The sequence below is a fragment of the Crinia signifera genome, chromosome 19 (assembly GCF_055691185.1).
Source record: "Crinia signifera chromosome 19, ASM5569118v1, whole genome shotgun sequence".
Lineage (NCBI taxonomy): Eukaryota > Metazoa > Chordata > Amphibia > Anura > Myobatrachidae > Crinia > Crinia signifera.
The window spans coordinates 124,444,889-124,459,429 of NC_139226.1; the positions used below are offsets into that span (position 1 = coordinate 124,444,889).

The following is a 14,541-nucleotide window of genomic DNA, read 5'->3' on the forward strand; positions in this document are numbered from 1 at the left end:
GTCAGCTGGCTTAGGGGTGGTTGGAACCATGTTTCTGGACCCTCACTCTGGGGTTCTCCACTCTATAGTTAACGAGCATATATTTGCAAACATTTGTGCTGGTTACCTAAAATCAGGAGGACCAGGGAGTCCATCTGCACATGGACAGAACGACAGGGTCGCTATGGGGTATGCTGTGAGGAATCTGTTCGGATCCCTCACACAGAAATTGCGGTAAGCAGCCCACAGACTTCTATTGGGTTGCCCTCTGCTTTGAATGTCGGAAATCTCGGCACAGATTGAATGCGCCCATAGATTGTTGCATTACATTGTACAGTTGCAAGACCACCAGAACGTTCCAGTGTGTACCCATCTTTAATTCGGACCAAATCAGGCTGGCAGGGAGCTCTGTTTGCTCTCTGCAGCTAGACCAGAACCAGAGGTCTCTCTGCAGCCAGGCTGGAACATCTGGGGCCTGTGATCATCTACAGTCAGGCAGGAAACTCTGGGGCCTCCTGTCTGTCTCTGAAGCCAGGCAGGAACCTCTGGGGCCTGTATTCATCTACAGTCAGGCAGGAAACTCTGAGGCCTCCTGTCTGCCTCTGCAGCCAGACAGGAACCTCTGGGGACATTCTGCCTCTCTGCAGCTGTGCTGGAACCTTGGTGCCTGTCTGCCTCTCTGCAGCCGGGCTGGAACCTTGGTGCCTGTCTGCCTCTCTGCAGCCGGGCTGGAACCTTGGTGCCTGTCTGCCTCTCTGCAGCCGGGCTGGAACCTTGGTGCCTGTCTGCCTCTCTGCAGCCGGGCTGGAACCTTGGTGCCTGTCTGCCTCTCTGCAGCCGGGCTGGAACCTTGGTGCCTGTCTGCCTCTCTGCAGCCGGGCTGGAACCTTGGTGCCTGTCTGCCTCTCTGCAGCCGGGCTGGAACCTTGGTGCCTGTCTGCCTCTCTGCAGCCGGGCTGGAACCTTGGTGCCTGTCTGCCTCTCTGCAGCCGGGCTGGAACCTTGGTGCCTGTCTGCCTCTCTGCAGCCGGGCTGGAACCTTGGTGCCTGTCTGCCTCTCTGCAGCCGGGCTGGAACCTTGGTGCCTGTCTGCCTCTCTGCGGCCTGGCTGGAACCTTGGTGCCTGCCTGCCTCTCTGCAGCCTGGCTGGAACCTTGGTGCCTGTCTGCCTCTCTGCGGCCTGGCTGGAACCTTGGTGCCTGTCTGCCTCTCTGCAGCCTGGCTGGAACCTTGGTGCCTGTCTGCCTCTGCAGCCTGGCTGGAACCTTGGTGCCTGTCTGCCTCTCTGCAGCCTGGCTGGAACCTTGGTGCCTGTCTGCCTCTCTGCAGCTAAGCTTGAACCTTGTTGCCTGTCTGCCTCTCTGCAGCCGGGCTGAATCCTTGGTGCCTGTCTGCCTCTGCAGCCTGGCTGGAACCTTGGTGCCTGCCTGCCTCTCTGCAGCCTGGCTGGAACCTTGGTGCCTGCCTGCCTCTCTGCAGCTGGGCTTGAACCTTGTTGCCTGTCTGCCTCTCTGCAGCCGGGCTGGATCCTTGTTGCCTGTCTGCCTCTCTGCAGCCAGGCTGGAACCTCTAGGGGCGGTCTGTCTCTTGCAGCCAGGCAGAAACCCCTGGGGCCTGTCTGTCTCTATACTACCAGGCAGATCTATGTAGTGTGTGGCTGCAGGTGATTTCCCTGCGATATCCCCCTGTGTTACAGATGTTGCTTCTCCTATATTAGGACCTTGCATTTCAGAAATTCAGTTCAAATTTATACTCCTAAAAACTCGCTTATGTATATGATCTATGAACATTCCCGTAAAGGTGCATAATGAACAATGAGTTATTCAAGTCTGGCAGCTCCCCAGCATAGGTTCCCTGGGAAGACTGAGAGGATATAAAATAGCCATAAATTAACAGACTGTGGAGAGACGCAGCCGCTGACATTTTCTCTGGTTTCTGGAAGCACTCAGGTGTGTAGTTAGGAGGGGGCAGGTATAGTGAAAAAGGACACTGGTTACCGATATGTCAGTCACACCAGCAGGCCGAATAACCCCCCTCACATGTTTCTATAGCTCCAGCACACTGAGGACAAAGACAACACTTGGAAGAAACAGTCGGCTGGAGCAGCGCACAGTCCTGATTGCCTTTAGGCTACACTTATCTACAAAATAAAGGCCCTATTTATATACAATGGATAGCAGTGAGGCAGGGATACAACATATAAGACTTATTACCATGACCCAGTGAATGTGGTGCATCATCCCTGGCACAGTTTCTAGGCCAAGGACACCGGATAAGTGATGCACTGCTCTCTGGGGCTGCAGCAAGTATTCCTTATTTATAATGTCGAACTTGGAAGAAGTAGTGTCAGAAAGTAAATGTAATAAAAAGAAAAGTTGTGTGTGTGTGTGTGTGTGTGTGTGTGTGTGTGTGTTTTATATACACACACATATGCAGCAATAGTTCAGAATGGTTAAAAATGTTTTTTGTATTTTTTGGGGGTTTGGGCTCATCTTCTACAGCATTAGCGATCATGAAAGATTTAAAATGACAGCCAATAAACATCCCTGATTCATACACTGGGTACACATTAGACCAGTCATTTTCAAACTTTTTCAACTCGTGGCACACCCAACAAGAATTTAAAATTGTCAAGGCACACCATAAGACCACCACAAAGAAAAACAAATTGGTCCCCCACTTAAAAAAAAAAAAATAATACACTGACCCCATATGAAAAAAACAATCGCTTAGGTCCCCACAGGTAACCAAAAGAAAACATAGTGGGCCAGATGTACTAAGCTTGAAAAGGGATAAAATGTAGAGTGATAAACAACCAACCAATCAGCTCCTACCTCTCACGTCACAGGCTGGGTTTGAAAAAGGATAGGTAGGAGCGGATTGTTCCATGAACTTCATAGCCTACGCTTCTGAACTGGTATTGTGACGGAAAATTAGACATGATGGAATCGGAACGGGATCCAATGTCATACCAGTAAGATTACTTGATATAAAATATTTGAGATTTTTTTTGAACTTTTGATGTCATAAGCTAAAACTGCCACTGAAAACTTATCTACAAATTGTATTTCCAACAATTTAATATTGAGCGGTCCTCAAAATGGCTGTAGCAGACAGCCATTTTGAGGACAGCGCAATATTAGGCAACGGGTACAGGTTTCATTTGAGCTGCTGCTGGCTATAGAATCGCCGACTGCCGCCATTCTCCATTCGACAGAAGGGGGTGCACACATGAGACACTCACGCACCCCATTCTGTCAGAGCCCGCCGGCTCCCCGCTGCTCCCCTGTTGCTGCCCGGAGCCCCAACTAACTCTGCTGAAGCGGAGACGGGTGCGGGAATCTGCTTCCCGCCGCTGTGCACATCAGATGGACCGCCTGACCGCCAGCCTGTGCTAGCTCAGGGGATCTGGTGATTCCTCAGGCTGGCTGGGAGGCGCTCCATCTGTACCTCTAACCCACACAAATAGAAGGCGACCATTTTGAGGATAGAGCAATATTTACGCTATTATCCATTTGTTGGGTTCTCAAAATGACTGTCGCCATTAAGGACAACAGGTGTGTGGATTATTAGTTCAACAGTAAGTAGGCCAACAGCCATTAAGTCGAACACTACTGGTCGTCAGTGAAAAGGTCCACACAAGCAAAATGTCGTTATTGTAAATGGTCGCCAAATGAAACGTCTACGTTGGTTTTTCACTGCTTTTTTTTGTTTGCCGATGTCTGTCGACATGGACACCCAATTAGTGTAATGTGTTCACTCACCGTGCTCTGTTGCCACACTTTACCATTCCCAGTTGTAGTCCACGTGGATGGTCAAGTATGAACAAGTCGCGAAAACTCATGACAAACTTTTCAAGCGTCCACCTTTGCCATTTCTACCTATTGCTCTTGTTGACCTTTTCTCAATGTCGACCTTTTGCCTGTGGACCAGCAGTGGTCGACCTATTGATGTAATTACAATTTAAAAACCAAATTAAGAAAATGTTTGAGGCTCATTGTGGGGCCTACACACGGGGGGACACCGCTGAGTGATCTGAGCAATGTAGAGCGCTCAGCAAGATCGATCAGCAAACAGGTATGTGTCAGCGCTGTGTGCTGAGCGATCTGTCAGGGCCAGTGCTCACTGGGGAGAACACTGGCCCTGACTGGCGGTCTAAGTAGATTTATCCAGCTTGCTTCGAAAATGCCCGAAATTCGCCCCTCGGGTAGTCACCAATACGCACAGCGAGTGAAGGCAGTGCCACAAGCATACCCAGGCCTTCTTTCATACATATGCATGCACTCAGCATAGGGATTACCCATGCATATTCGCTGATTTGTTTGAACAAGTTAATTATCACTAATGTCTGTAAGTAACCCTCCTGACTATTACACATGATAACGTTCTGCAACGCTCCAGCTCCTCGGTCGTACTATAAAGCCAGCGGTTAGGATGAAGACTAAACAATGTCAGCTGAGGAACATTGCGGAAAAGCTTTTCAACCCTCTCTGACAAAGTATGATATGTATGTGACTGGACAGCCATGAATCAGGAGTTTCCTGTGCGTGCTGTAATGGCCATACATTTTATGTCTGGCCATACTAAAGGTTTATTCAATGGCCCATATAAAAGGGCCATAAACCTGTTATTATCACGCCTTCTAGCAAATATTACCTTATCCACTATTCTTCTGCCAGTGTTTCAGTTCCTCTGTGTACAATAATGCAGTATTTTCTGTGTACAGCATATGCTGACAGTACTGACTACCACTGAATGGGATACTATACTGATGTGAAATGTATATGTGTGTATTACAGAGGTGCTGCAGCGCTGACAAAGGAGTACAGGAGGGTCGCAGAGCACGTATATTACATGCATGATACACTGCATGTATATACCGGGGATCGTCAGCGCCAATTACACTGGGCGCCAAGGAATCAGAATTGACCAGTACAGTGTTAAGCCAACCCTCTGGACTCCTATTGGCTGGGGGACGGGCTTAAATCTGGCCATACATTAGGATGACCAGCATCCGATGCAGATTCAATGGAAATCGTGACGCGATTGGGATCTGGGACATGTCGGCTCAAAAATAAGTGAAAAACTGGCAAGAGGGAGTGTCCAGCTGGAAATTGTGGTGTGCGGACTGACCTTTGTGGAAGGTAGGATCTGCTTATTTACCATCTGTATAGTGAATATATATTCAAGCCTGAAACCTAGGTCACCGCCACCCCACTCCAAACAGATCTGAACAAGTTTTTAAGAATGTCGTTTTCAGTTTTGTGTATTTTTGCCTGAATACATTTTTTATACATGACAAAACCTGTGCAAAGAAACCTTTAGAGGAGTTTACACACCGTTAGCATCGTGAGTATGGTTATGCCCCTTAAAGAAACCTTTATAAGTGTCCCTGACTACACTCATAAAAACAATACTTCACATTCGTAAATATTTGTATCTTTCGTATTTGCAAACTCTACCATCACATATCGGGTAAAGCGAATATCCAGGAAGTAAAGGTCTTTCCAAAAGATAAGTATACATCTTATCCACCGTCTCAGTGCCCTGTCTATATACCCCTCTACCAAACTATCCGTTGTATCTTTCTGGGACCAAAGGGATTAAGAAAGGTAACAGAGACCAAGAAGCAGTTCTGATGGAGATGCTGCAGCAGGCTAGAGTAAATCACCAATAACTAGTGTGCAACCTCCTTATGGCATAAGCACTATGGGCCTAATTCTAGTTCACTCTTTCTGACAAAATCCTTCTTAGATGGACAAAACCATATGCACTGCAGGTGGGGCAGATGTAACTTGTGCAGAGAGAGAGTTAGATTTGGGTGGGGTTTTACTTCAAAGTGAGATCTATATTGCAGTGTAAAAATAAAGCAGCCAGTATTTACCCTGCACAGAAACAAAATAACTCACCCAAATCTAATAATCTCTGCACATTTTACATCTGCCCCCCTGCAGTGCACATGGTTTTGTCCATCTAAGAAGATTTTGTCAGAAAGAGTGAACTAGAATAAGGCCCATTGCCACAAACCACGCACTTTGATACAAAGCACAGAGTGTATGTCCCTGAAGAATGATAGTATACAATACAGACCACACTATATTATGCACTGCAATCGAGGAGTGATGATGTAACAGGTTATTATTCTTTGTAATGTAACAGGGTGAAGGAACAGAGTATCACTGTATAAACATGTGCGGAATACTTCTAATACAGACTATAAAACATATGTATAAAGCTCAGGAGACCACATCTGCAGCTTTGTGCTTCTATATAAACACAGAACAACTGTCCACTTCAAGCTGCCTTGGTGTGGTAATTTAAGGTGTGCAGGAGAGGAACCGTGCCCTCCTTCCACCAGGTGGGTATGGAGGAACCTTGCGCTCCTTCCACCAGGTGGGTACAGCAGCGTGCCAATGCATTGGTGGTCTCCTTAATCCTTACTGTGTGAAGCGGTGATTATTCCTTTTATTTCCAGAGGTTTCCCTGAAATATGGGTTATTACGGCTTCCCCAAAATGTATTAAGGGCAGACAGTGAAGAAAGCAGGGTTTCCTTCAGTGGGGCTTCGCTGCGGGGGGTTACGCCAGTTCTATATGGTGTAAACCCATGGAAGCCCCCCCGCCGATCCGCGATGCCCTCCCTCACCTGTGTCCTCCTGCTGTGCTGCCCGGACCAGTGATCTCCTCCTCCCTGCACAGCTTCCGGGTGCAGGGAGGAGGAAAAGGAGTCCTCACACAGCCGGGTAAGGGTGCAGCGAGGGAGGGGTATCCGCAGCACATCGCCGGCCATCACTTTTGCGTTAATAATCGCATATGTTACTGCATATGCAATTATTATCACTGCGAGTGCCGGCGATGTGCTGCGGGGGTTATTAGAGAATCCCGCCCATTTAGTTTAAGTTCTCAAATGCGCACAATGCAGAGGCCTAGGAGCCATTTCTTCGGCTGGATGCACTAAGCTTCAAAAGTGATAAAATGGAGAGTGATCAGCATCCAACCAATCAGCTCCTGCCTGATATTTTTCAAACACAGTCTGTGACATGGCAGGTAGGAGCTGATTGGCTGGCTGTTTATCACTCTCCATTTTATCACTTTTGAAGCTTAGTGCATCTGGCCCCTTATCATCACCAAGGCTGATACAGGCCGGACAAAGAGCACCGGAGAGGTGAGTTACCATTACACCTCCCGGTGACTCTTTTCTTTATATATTTCCGCACTAAGACAACTTGCATCATTGTGATAAAGGACATTATAGGACATCTCTTAGCATGGAGATAAAGGACCGTAGAATAATTCTACCCCTAAAAAAAGATAGGTTATCCAATACAATAATGAGTGGCAATGTTAAAGCACACTGATTACTGATTACCAGTACACTACTACTGTTTTTTTGTTTATATTAATTATAAGTACTAACTTTATATGAAGAGATTAAAAGCTTTTAGGAACCTGTGCCTTAGTACTTAGCATGAAGTTATATTTCAAAGCAAACTCCAATTTAAGATAAACTGCCGCTCACATATAAACTAGCAGAGGACAGAGCCCTGATATATGACACATTGTACTGCTTACCTATAGACACAATTACCATGAAGCCAATCCACTTTATTCAGTCTATTAACCTTTACCCAACAGCACACTTATCACTGTCTATACTCAATGTTCTTTCACTTGTACTCCATTAACTCTGGAATCCCAAGTATCTGCTTAGTAGATAACTCCCTATGGCAAAAAACGAAGAAACATAATGTGACAATTGTGACAATGGACATTGTGACAAAATGTATAATTTACTATTGCCTGTACATTATGGTGACTACAGAAGTGGGTGTAGTATATATATGTGCCTGCAGAGTTGTGTGATTCTGTCACATTCACCTGCCTCCAGCTGCATGTTCAGGACTGACGCCCCTGCATGTTCAGGACTGACGCGCTCACGTAATCTATATACAATACTGGAGCAGAGTAGTCACACACTTAAGGCCCATACACACTATGGCCCTCCAGCTGTTGCGAAACTACAATTCCCAGCATGCCTTGCCACAGTTTTGCTATTAGGGAATGCCAAAACGATGGCAAGGCATGCTGGGATGTGTAGTTTCACAACAGCTGGAGGGCCATAGATTGGACATGCCTGCACTAGATGATATTGGTCACAATATCGTTCAGAAATTGCTTTCTGAACGATATTGTGAACAATATAACCGATGTTGTTCACAGACATATCGCTGGTACACACTGTCTAACTGACCAGCGATATATTGGCCATTCAATGGAATGGCCGATATACCAGTTGTTGGCATTTTAATACAATGGACACTGGAATAAGAAATAACCTGTAGCTAGAAAGTGATCAAATATACATCTCTGTACGTAATCCCTGAAAGTGAGTTCTAATATCATGTCCTATAACTAGTATTTATGGTTCGAAAAATCAAGTACCCCAGCAGCTCCAACCTGGGGTACTCGTACCCCCGGGGATATGCTGCAGACCGGTTGGGGGTACTTGAACATAATATTGGTAATGGCGGTAGAAGAAGTAGCCTCCTGATTAGGGTGGCCAATCCCGGGATCGGGATCGGCGGGATCCCGGGATTTGGCCCCCAAAACGCCGGGATTTCAATCCCGGGATTGGAATTTCCAATCCCGGGATTTCGGGATTAAACTGCGCATGCGCAGTTTAATGCCGGGCAGCGTCTGAGCACTCAGACGCTGCCCGGCTTCCCCATACCCCGCAGTGCGCAGCGTGACGAGGTCACGCTGCGAGGTCACGCTGCGCAGGGCACACGGCACAGCCGCACATCCACGGCTGCCCGCCCAGCGCTCCCGGCCACCCGCCCGCCCACCCAGCGCTGACGGCCACCCGCCCGCCCACCCAGCGCTGACGGCCACCCGCCCGCCCACCCAGCGCTGACGGACGGCCACCCACCCAGCGCTGACGGACGGCCACCCGCCCTCCCACCCAGCACTCACGGCCGGCCACCCGCCCGCCCACCCACCCAGCGCTCACGGGCACCCAGCGCTCCCTACCAACCACCCACCCAGCGGTCCCTGACAACCACCCACCCACCCAGCGCTCCGGCAGCCAGGGTGTTTTTTATTATTAGGGAAGCCAATCCCGGGATCCCGGGAATCCCGGGATTGAGCATTTTTCAATCCCGAATCCCGGGATTGAAAAAATGCCCCGGGATTGGCATCCCTACTCCTGATGGTGGAAGAAGTCTATTGCCATGGAGATGAACCACGGCGCGTCATTTGCGGTACCGTCTGCAGCATCATCAGCGTCTCCTTGTGCCCGACCGGCAATACACTGAGAGCTACCCGCGCTGCCCTTAGACATCAGCGATCATCTGTCCAGGTGGAGGAAGCAGCGGCATTAATCCTACAGGTGGGAACTCTGGAGTATACAGCCAGCGGCCAGACACAAGGGTGGCACTATTCCTGGCCGCACACTCCTCCTCCGCTACTCCTTATTATAAGGACACGCATACCGCTCACTTACACCCCACTTGTTTATACTGTGGATAATTCAAATTGAGAGAAGGGATATGGGAGAGAATAAAGGTTGGGAACCGCTGCTGTAGGATATAAGGATACGAATAGTTACCTACAGTGGTATACAGTCCTTGGGTCGACACACAAAAGGTCGACACGAATTGTGGTCCACCACTGAAGGTCAACATGGCTTAGGTCGACATCTGAAATAGGTCGACATGCTTAAGGATGACATGGTTTGGAAGGTCAACACAAGCATTCGGTCGACAGTGTCTAGTTCGACAGACAAAAGGTCGACCTGGGTTTTTCCCTTTTTTTTTTGAGCCAGCCCACTTTGTGCTTTACCATCCATGCGAGGGGCCGCAGTGCACCGATACAGTGTCCAAGTCGACTATGTCAACATTCGGGACAGAAAAAGGGAAAATCTCATGACGACTTTTGACTGTCCACCTAGACACTGTCGACCTGATGTTTGTGTCGACTTTCCATCCATGTCAACCTTAAGAATGTCGATATAAGCTATGTCAACCTTCTCTGGTCGACCCAATGCATGCCATCCTTTGGTGGGTCGAACCAATGGGATGCGGTCATTTGGTCTACAGCATGATGGTCAACAGTCATTAGGTCGACACCACTAGGTCGACATGGGAAAAGGTCAACATGGGTCTAGGTCGACATGGTTCTAGGTCAAAAGGTCATTAGTTTGACTGTCTAGGTCAACAGACAAGAGGTTGACATGGGGTTTTTCACAGTTTTTTGAGCCGACATGTGCCGACAGGCGGTATTTCATGCCCTACCATCCACTAGGGCGTGGTGGGAGAATAAAATAGTGTGCCGAGCGCAGCCAGCGATGCGAGGGGATGCAGTGCCCTTTAAACTGTGTCCACGTCGACTGTGTTGACATTCTGGTAAAAAAAAAAGTGAAAAACCCCATATCGACCTTTTGAATGTCAACCTAGACAATGTCGAACTAATGACCTGTCGAACTAACGACCTGTCTAACTAACGACCTGTCGAACTAACGACTTGTCGACCTAGAACCATGTCGACCTAGGCCCATGTTGACCTTTTCCCATGTCGACCTAATGACTGTCAACCATCATGCTGTAGACCAAATGATCCCAATCCGGACCAATGACCCTTACCCACCACAGTTTTGTGATTTGATGGCCTGCATTTTTATGACAATGCTCTCGATATTTGAAGTGACACAATATTAAACTGTATATAGTAGCAGGCAAGTATGTATATATATATATATATATATATATATATATATATATATATATTATTTGTTCTGTATATGTAATATGTATGTAACATGATCAAATATAACAAAAAAAAGATTGATCATTTAATTTATGCCCAATGTTTTGCTGTGACTTCTGTTCTCTCTCCTACAACAAGTCTATTTCATAGGATGCCCGGCCCGCGGTGGGGGAGGGACAACTGCATTGCCTATAACATGCCAGATATTCCACTTCAAAGATTTCTGAAGTTAACGCCTTTGCTTCTCTGCTTTGTAAAACCTGATGACAGCCAAAAACCCTCAATCCTGGCCTAATTTGTTCGCTAACTTGGGACTCATTAGAATACTCAACAGCCATTAAATCCCCTTAGATTTTCTATTGAGTTGTCCTGTATTAGTGACAAGAAATAACTTGTCCGCAAAGCAAGAAATCTCTCCAGTTACTCAAATCTCCAAGATGGGAAACACCTACAGACACATTCCTCTATTGCCACAATGGGTTAAATCCACTGTAATCTTGCAGACAGGAGCTGTGCTATGATCAAGAGTCTGAACTGAAGTCTTAAAAACTAAAGGGAAAGAAAAATGTAGCCTCAGGCCCGGCCTGGGAATTCAATAACTGCAAGTGTTGAACATACAGAGGTTTAGAAAAAGGTGTATTGACAAAATGGGCACTTCCCTGTACAGTTCGCTGAGCCTAATAACAGTGTTGGAAAGATCTGACTGTCAGAAATCCTTTACTTTAGATTTTCGTGCATCTAAATATATCAAAATTATATGTTTCCCTTGCGGAAACACAACAGAAAACACATGTACATGCTGCTCTTAAGTGCTTTGGGGAGACTAGAAATGCCATTAAAGAGGTTGGGAACGCAATTATTGTATGGCAGAACATTTCATCTGTCACAAAAAAGGAACAATTAAAGCTGGTCAGGTGGGGGTTAAGTACAACTATGTCAGAAAGGAGTGGCTGGGAGGTAAGGATACCTTTGAACTCCTGGATGTGTAAATTACATGACCCCAAGGGACTATGTATCTGCATCCAAACATAGGGTCAAAATACTAATGTATGTGATACTTATATTGCCTGTATGTACTGTACTGTATACATGGGCATCATGGCACACTATCAAAGTGTTTTAGGGATTGATGAGAACTTATTTCTTTTTTTTAGGGGCTTCAGTGCAGAGGTATCTGCTTCCCTAGCTGGGATCTGCCCACCCCACTTCTGACCTTGCACCCCCCACCTGATCATCTGAAGTTTTTCAAGCTGAGAAGAAAGGGATGGGGAGTAGGGGGTTGAGGTTAAGGCTTGTCCAATGTAAGGGGGGGGGGGGATGATCTTAATGTCACAGCACCATCTCCCTGGCTATTTATTTCAGCCCCTGGGTGCAGCGAGTGATTACAGTGTGTTAACCCTTCATCTGCCAGGTAACTGCAGCACATTACAGAGAAGCTGTGTAGCAGCAGGTTTCATAGGGTGGTTGGGGGGGGGGGGGGGGATGCACTGCCCTTCAGCACAGGACCCTGGCACAAGCAGCACTGACTGTATTCAGCAATGACAAGAAATGCAACAAGTAACCAGAAACATTGTCTCCACGAAACTTTTGAACCCTATAAAAGACTCTTTAGTAACACACACACTAGAATACATACAAGAATTTAACCTCTTCAGTGCCAGTGGCTACAGACCAGGGCAAGTGGATGCACTGGTAACCCCCTGTCCTTGGTGCCTCTGTGGCTGCTACAGCAGTGCTCACAGATAACAGTACCGATGCCCAGTACAGCGATATAACTAGTTGAATGAAGTTTGCGAGCCCCCGGTCCCAGAGCCGGTGTATACCCGGGCAGTGCCCCCTGTTACCTTGCAGGAGTAGGTATGGTGCACCGGATCCACGTTCAGGATCTCCTCCACTGTCCCGGTGAGCACGATGTTCGCCTGCTCCTCTCTCTTCTCCAGCTCCCTCTCGGGACAATATCCTCGGCTGCTCCCCAGGCACACGGCCACCAGGGCTGCTAAAGTCCATACAGGCATGGCTGGTGCCCTCCACCTTCTCCCCATGTCCAGAGGAAAGACAGGCGCATCCAAGGCAAAGGGAAAAGCAGAGGAGGAGGAGGAGGCGGAGGCGAGGGCAGCCCACTGCAATGTGCCCTGATACAGAGGGTGCACTGATACAATGTGCACTGCTACAAGTGCTTCCTCTGGGTCTGCTGCTGCTGCTGCTGCACCACCACCAGCAAGGAGAGAGAGAACCTTTCCACTTTGGAAGAGAAGACAAACCCACCCAGGAGGAGGGGGAGGGAGGGGACACAAGTGCTACTCTGCAAGTACAGCAATGTGAGGTCTCTTCTTCACCACAAGGGCTGGGGGGGATTTGCATGCAATCTGAATTGCTGATAAGCAGCAGAGGGGGTGGCAATGGTGGTGGCCCTGTCCTCCCTCCCTCTTTATTCCTTTTCACTTCTCTTTCCTTAAAGTATCGCAACACGCCACCTCCAGGAAATGCGGCTCAAAGCAGGTTAATGGATAATCGGGAGCACAACGTGATCTGCCTGCTAAAGGTGCACATGCTCCAGACAGCGCTGCTGCTGCCAGTGGTGCCTTCCGTGTGTGTGCTGCTGCTGCGAGTGGTGCCTTCCGTGTGTGTGCTGCTGGCTGCGATCCCAGCTCAGGGGGACTGCTGCTGCTGCTGCATTGGGGAGAAGGAGAACAATGGTGGAGGAGAGAAGGGCATCTTATATCTGCACTGCAGGGGGAGATGCTGCTGGAATAATGACCCACAGCCTCAATCCTCCAGTACTCCGCTTGTTGCTGTAAGCAAGTGGCATCTCACACCAAGTAGCCAATCACCACAGCGTATTGTTGTCACAATCAGAAAGGATACATATTGTATGGTTGGCTGGAGTTCAAAAGAATGTTTACAAAACATAGAAGATCGAATCCGTTGGTGCTGTGACCTATTAGGTCCAGCAGTGTTTACTATGTAATAACTGGCATTTATTACTTTTTTGTAGTATTAAACTTATGCGGGAGGTTATAAAGGTAAAATAGCCTAATCCTCACATATAGGCAAATGTCACTGGACATTCGGCTGGGTGTCAAGTGACCAGGAACCTGCAAAACTGAAAGATATACCCTTTCCAGGGCTGGAATTGTCCACAGAGGTATAGGAGAAAGAGCCTGGGGGCAGGGTGGGTACCTACTCCTCTAGGGATCAGTCTCCAGACTACAGTATGCACTTGTTGTATTATACAAGTGCACAGTCTGGAATCTGATCATCGGACCTTATACTTATTCTAGTCCATAGGCTCCCATGCGCGTTTGCACAGGGGATCGATGGTTTGTGACTGGGCATGTAGGCACATGTGCAGCCGAGTGGGCACGGCAAATTGATTATTCGCCGTCCCTTTTGCACCTAGCAGTGGGACGGCAGCGAGGGGCTGCGCCTATGGGAACACCCAGCGTTTCATGGGTGTCATGTAAATGCGCCGGTGATGTGGGTGTGGGGGGTGGGCAGCTGATGTCAGTGGATGTCAGCTTCCTGTACAGGGAGCCCGCAGATCTAAGACACTAGAGAAGTGTCTTAGATCAGCGAGCGATTGCAAAATCATTCGATGGTCAGGGATGCATGCAAATGGATATTACATTGAACCATGTCTGCCCTGGTATTCAATGTATACACTTGTCCGACTTGTCCTAAGTACAAGTCGGACCCCATTTCCCCCTGGTAGCTCCCCAGGAGGCTCAACATACGATCTGGCACTTGATGTGGCAGAAGAATTAAAAAAAAAAAAAACCATAAAAAAAAAAGGATGGCTG

At 47.9% G+C, this 14,541-nt stretch overlaps 1 protein-coding gene across 13 annotated transcripts in view; it reads right to left on the reverse strand.

Annotated features, from left to right (window-relative positions):
- AGRN (agrin) overlaps positions 1-13,453 on the reverse strand; it is a 445,469-nt gene extending 432,016 nt beyond the window's left edge. For 6 of the 13 annotated variants that reach the window (XM_083163268.1, XM_083163265.1, XM_083163264.1 and 3 more), the window contains exon 1: positions 12,586-13,453. In XM_083163268.1, the coding sequence (XP_083019394.1) occupies positions 12,586-12,783 (198 nt within the window). In that variant the 5' untranslated portion in view covers positions 12,784-13,453. The remainder of the gene's footprint in view (positions 1-12,585) is intronic. The other 7 variants (XM_083163275.1, XM_083163274.1, XM_083163267.1 and 4 more) reach the window with 2 other exon arrangements.
- Between the last annotated feature and the right edge of the window lie 1,088 nt (positions 13,454-14,541).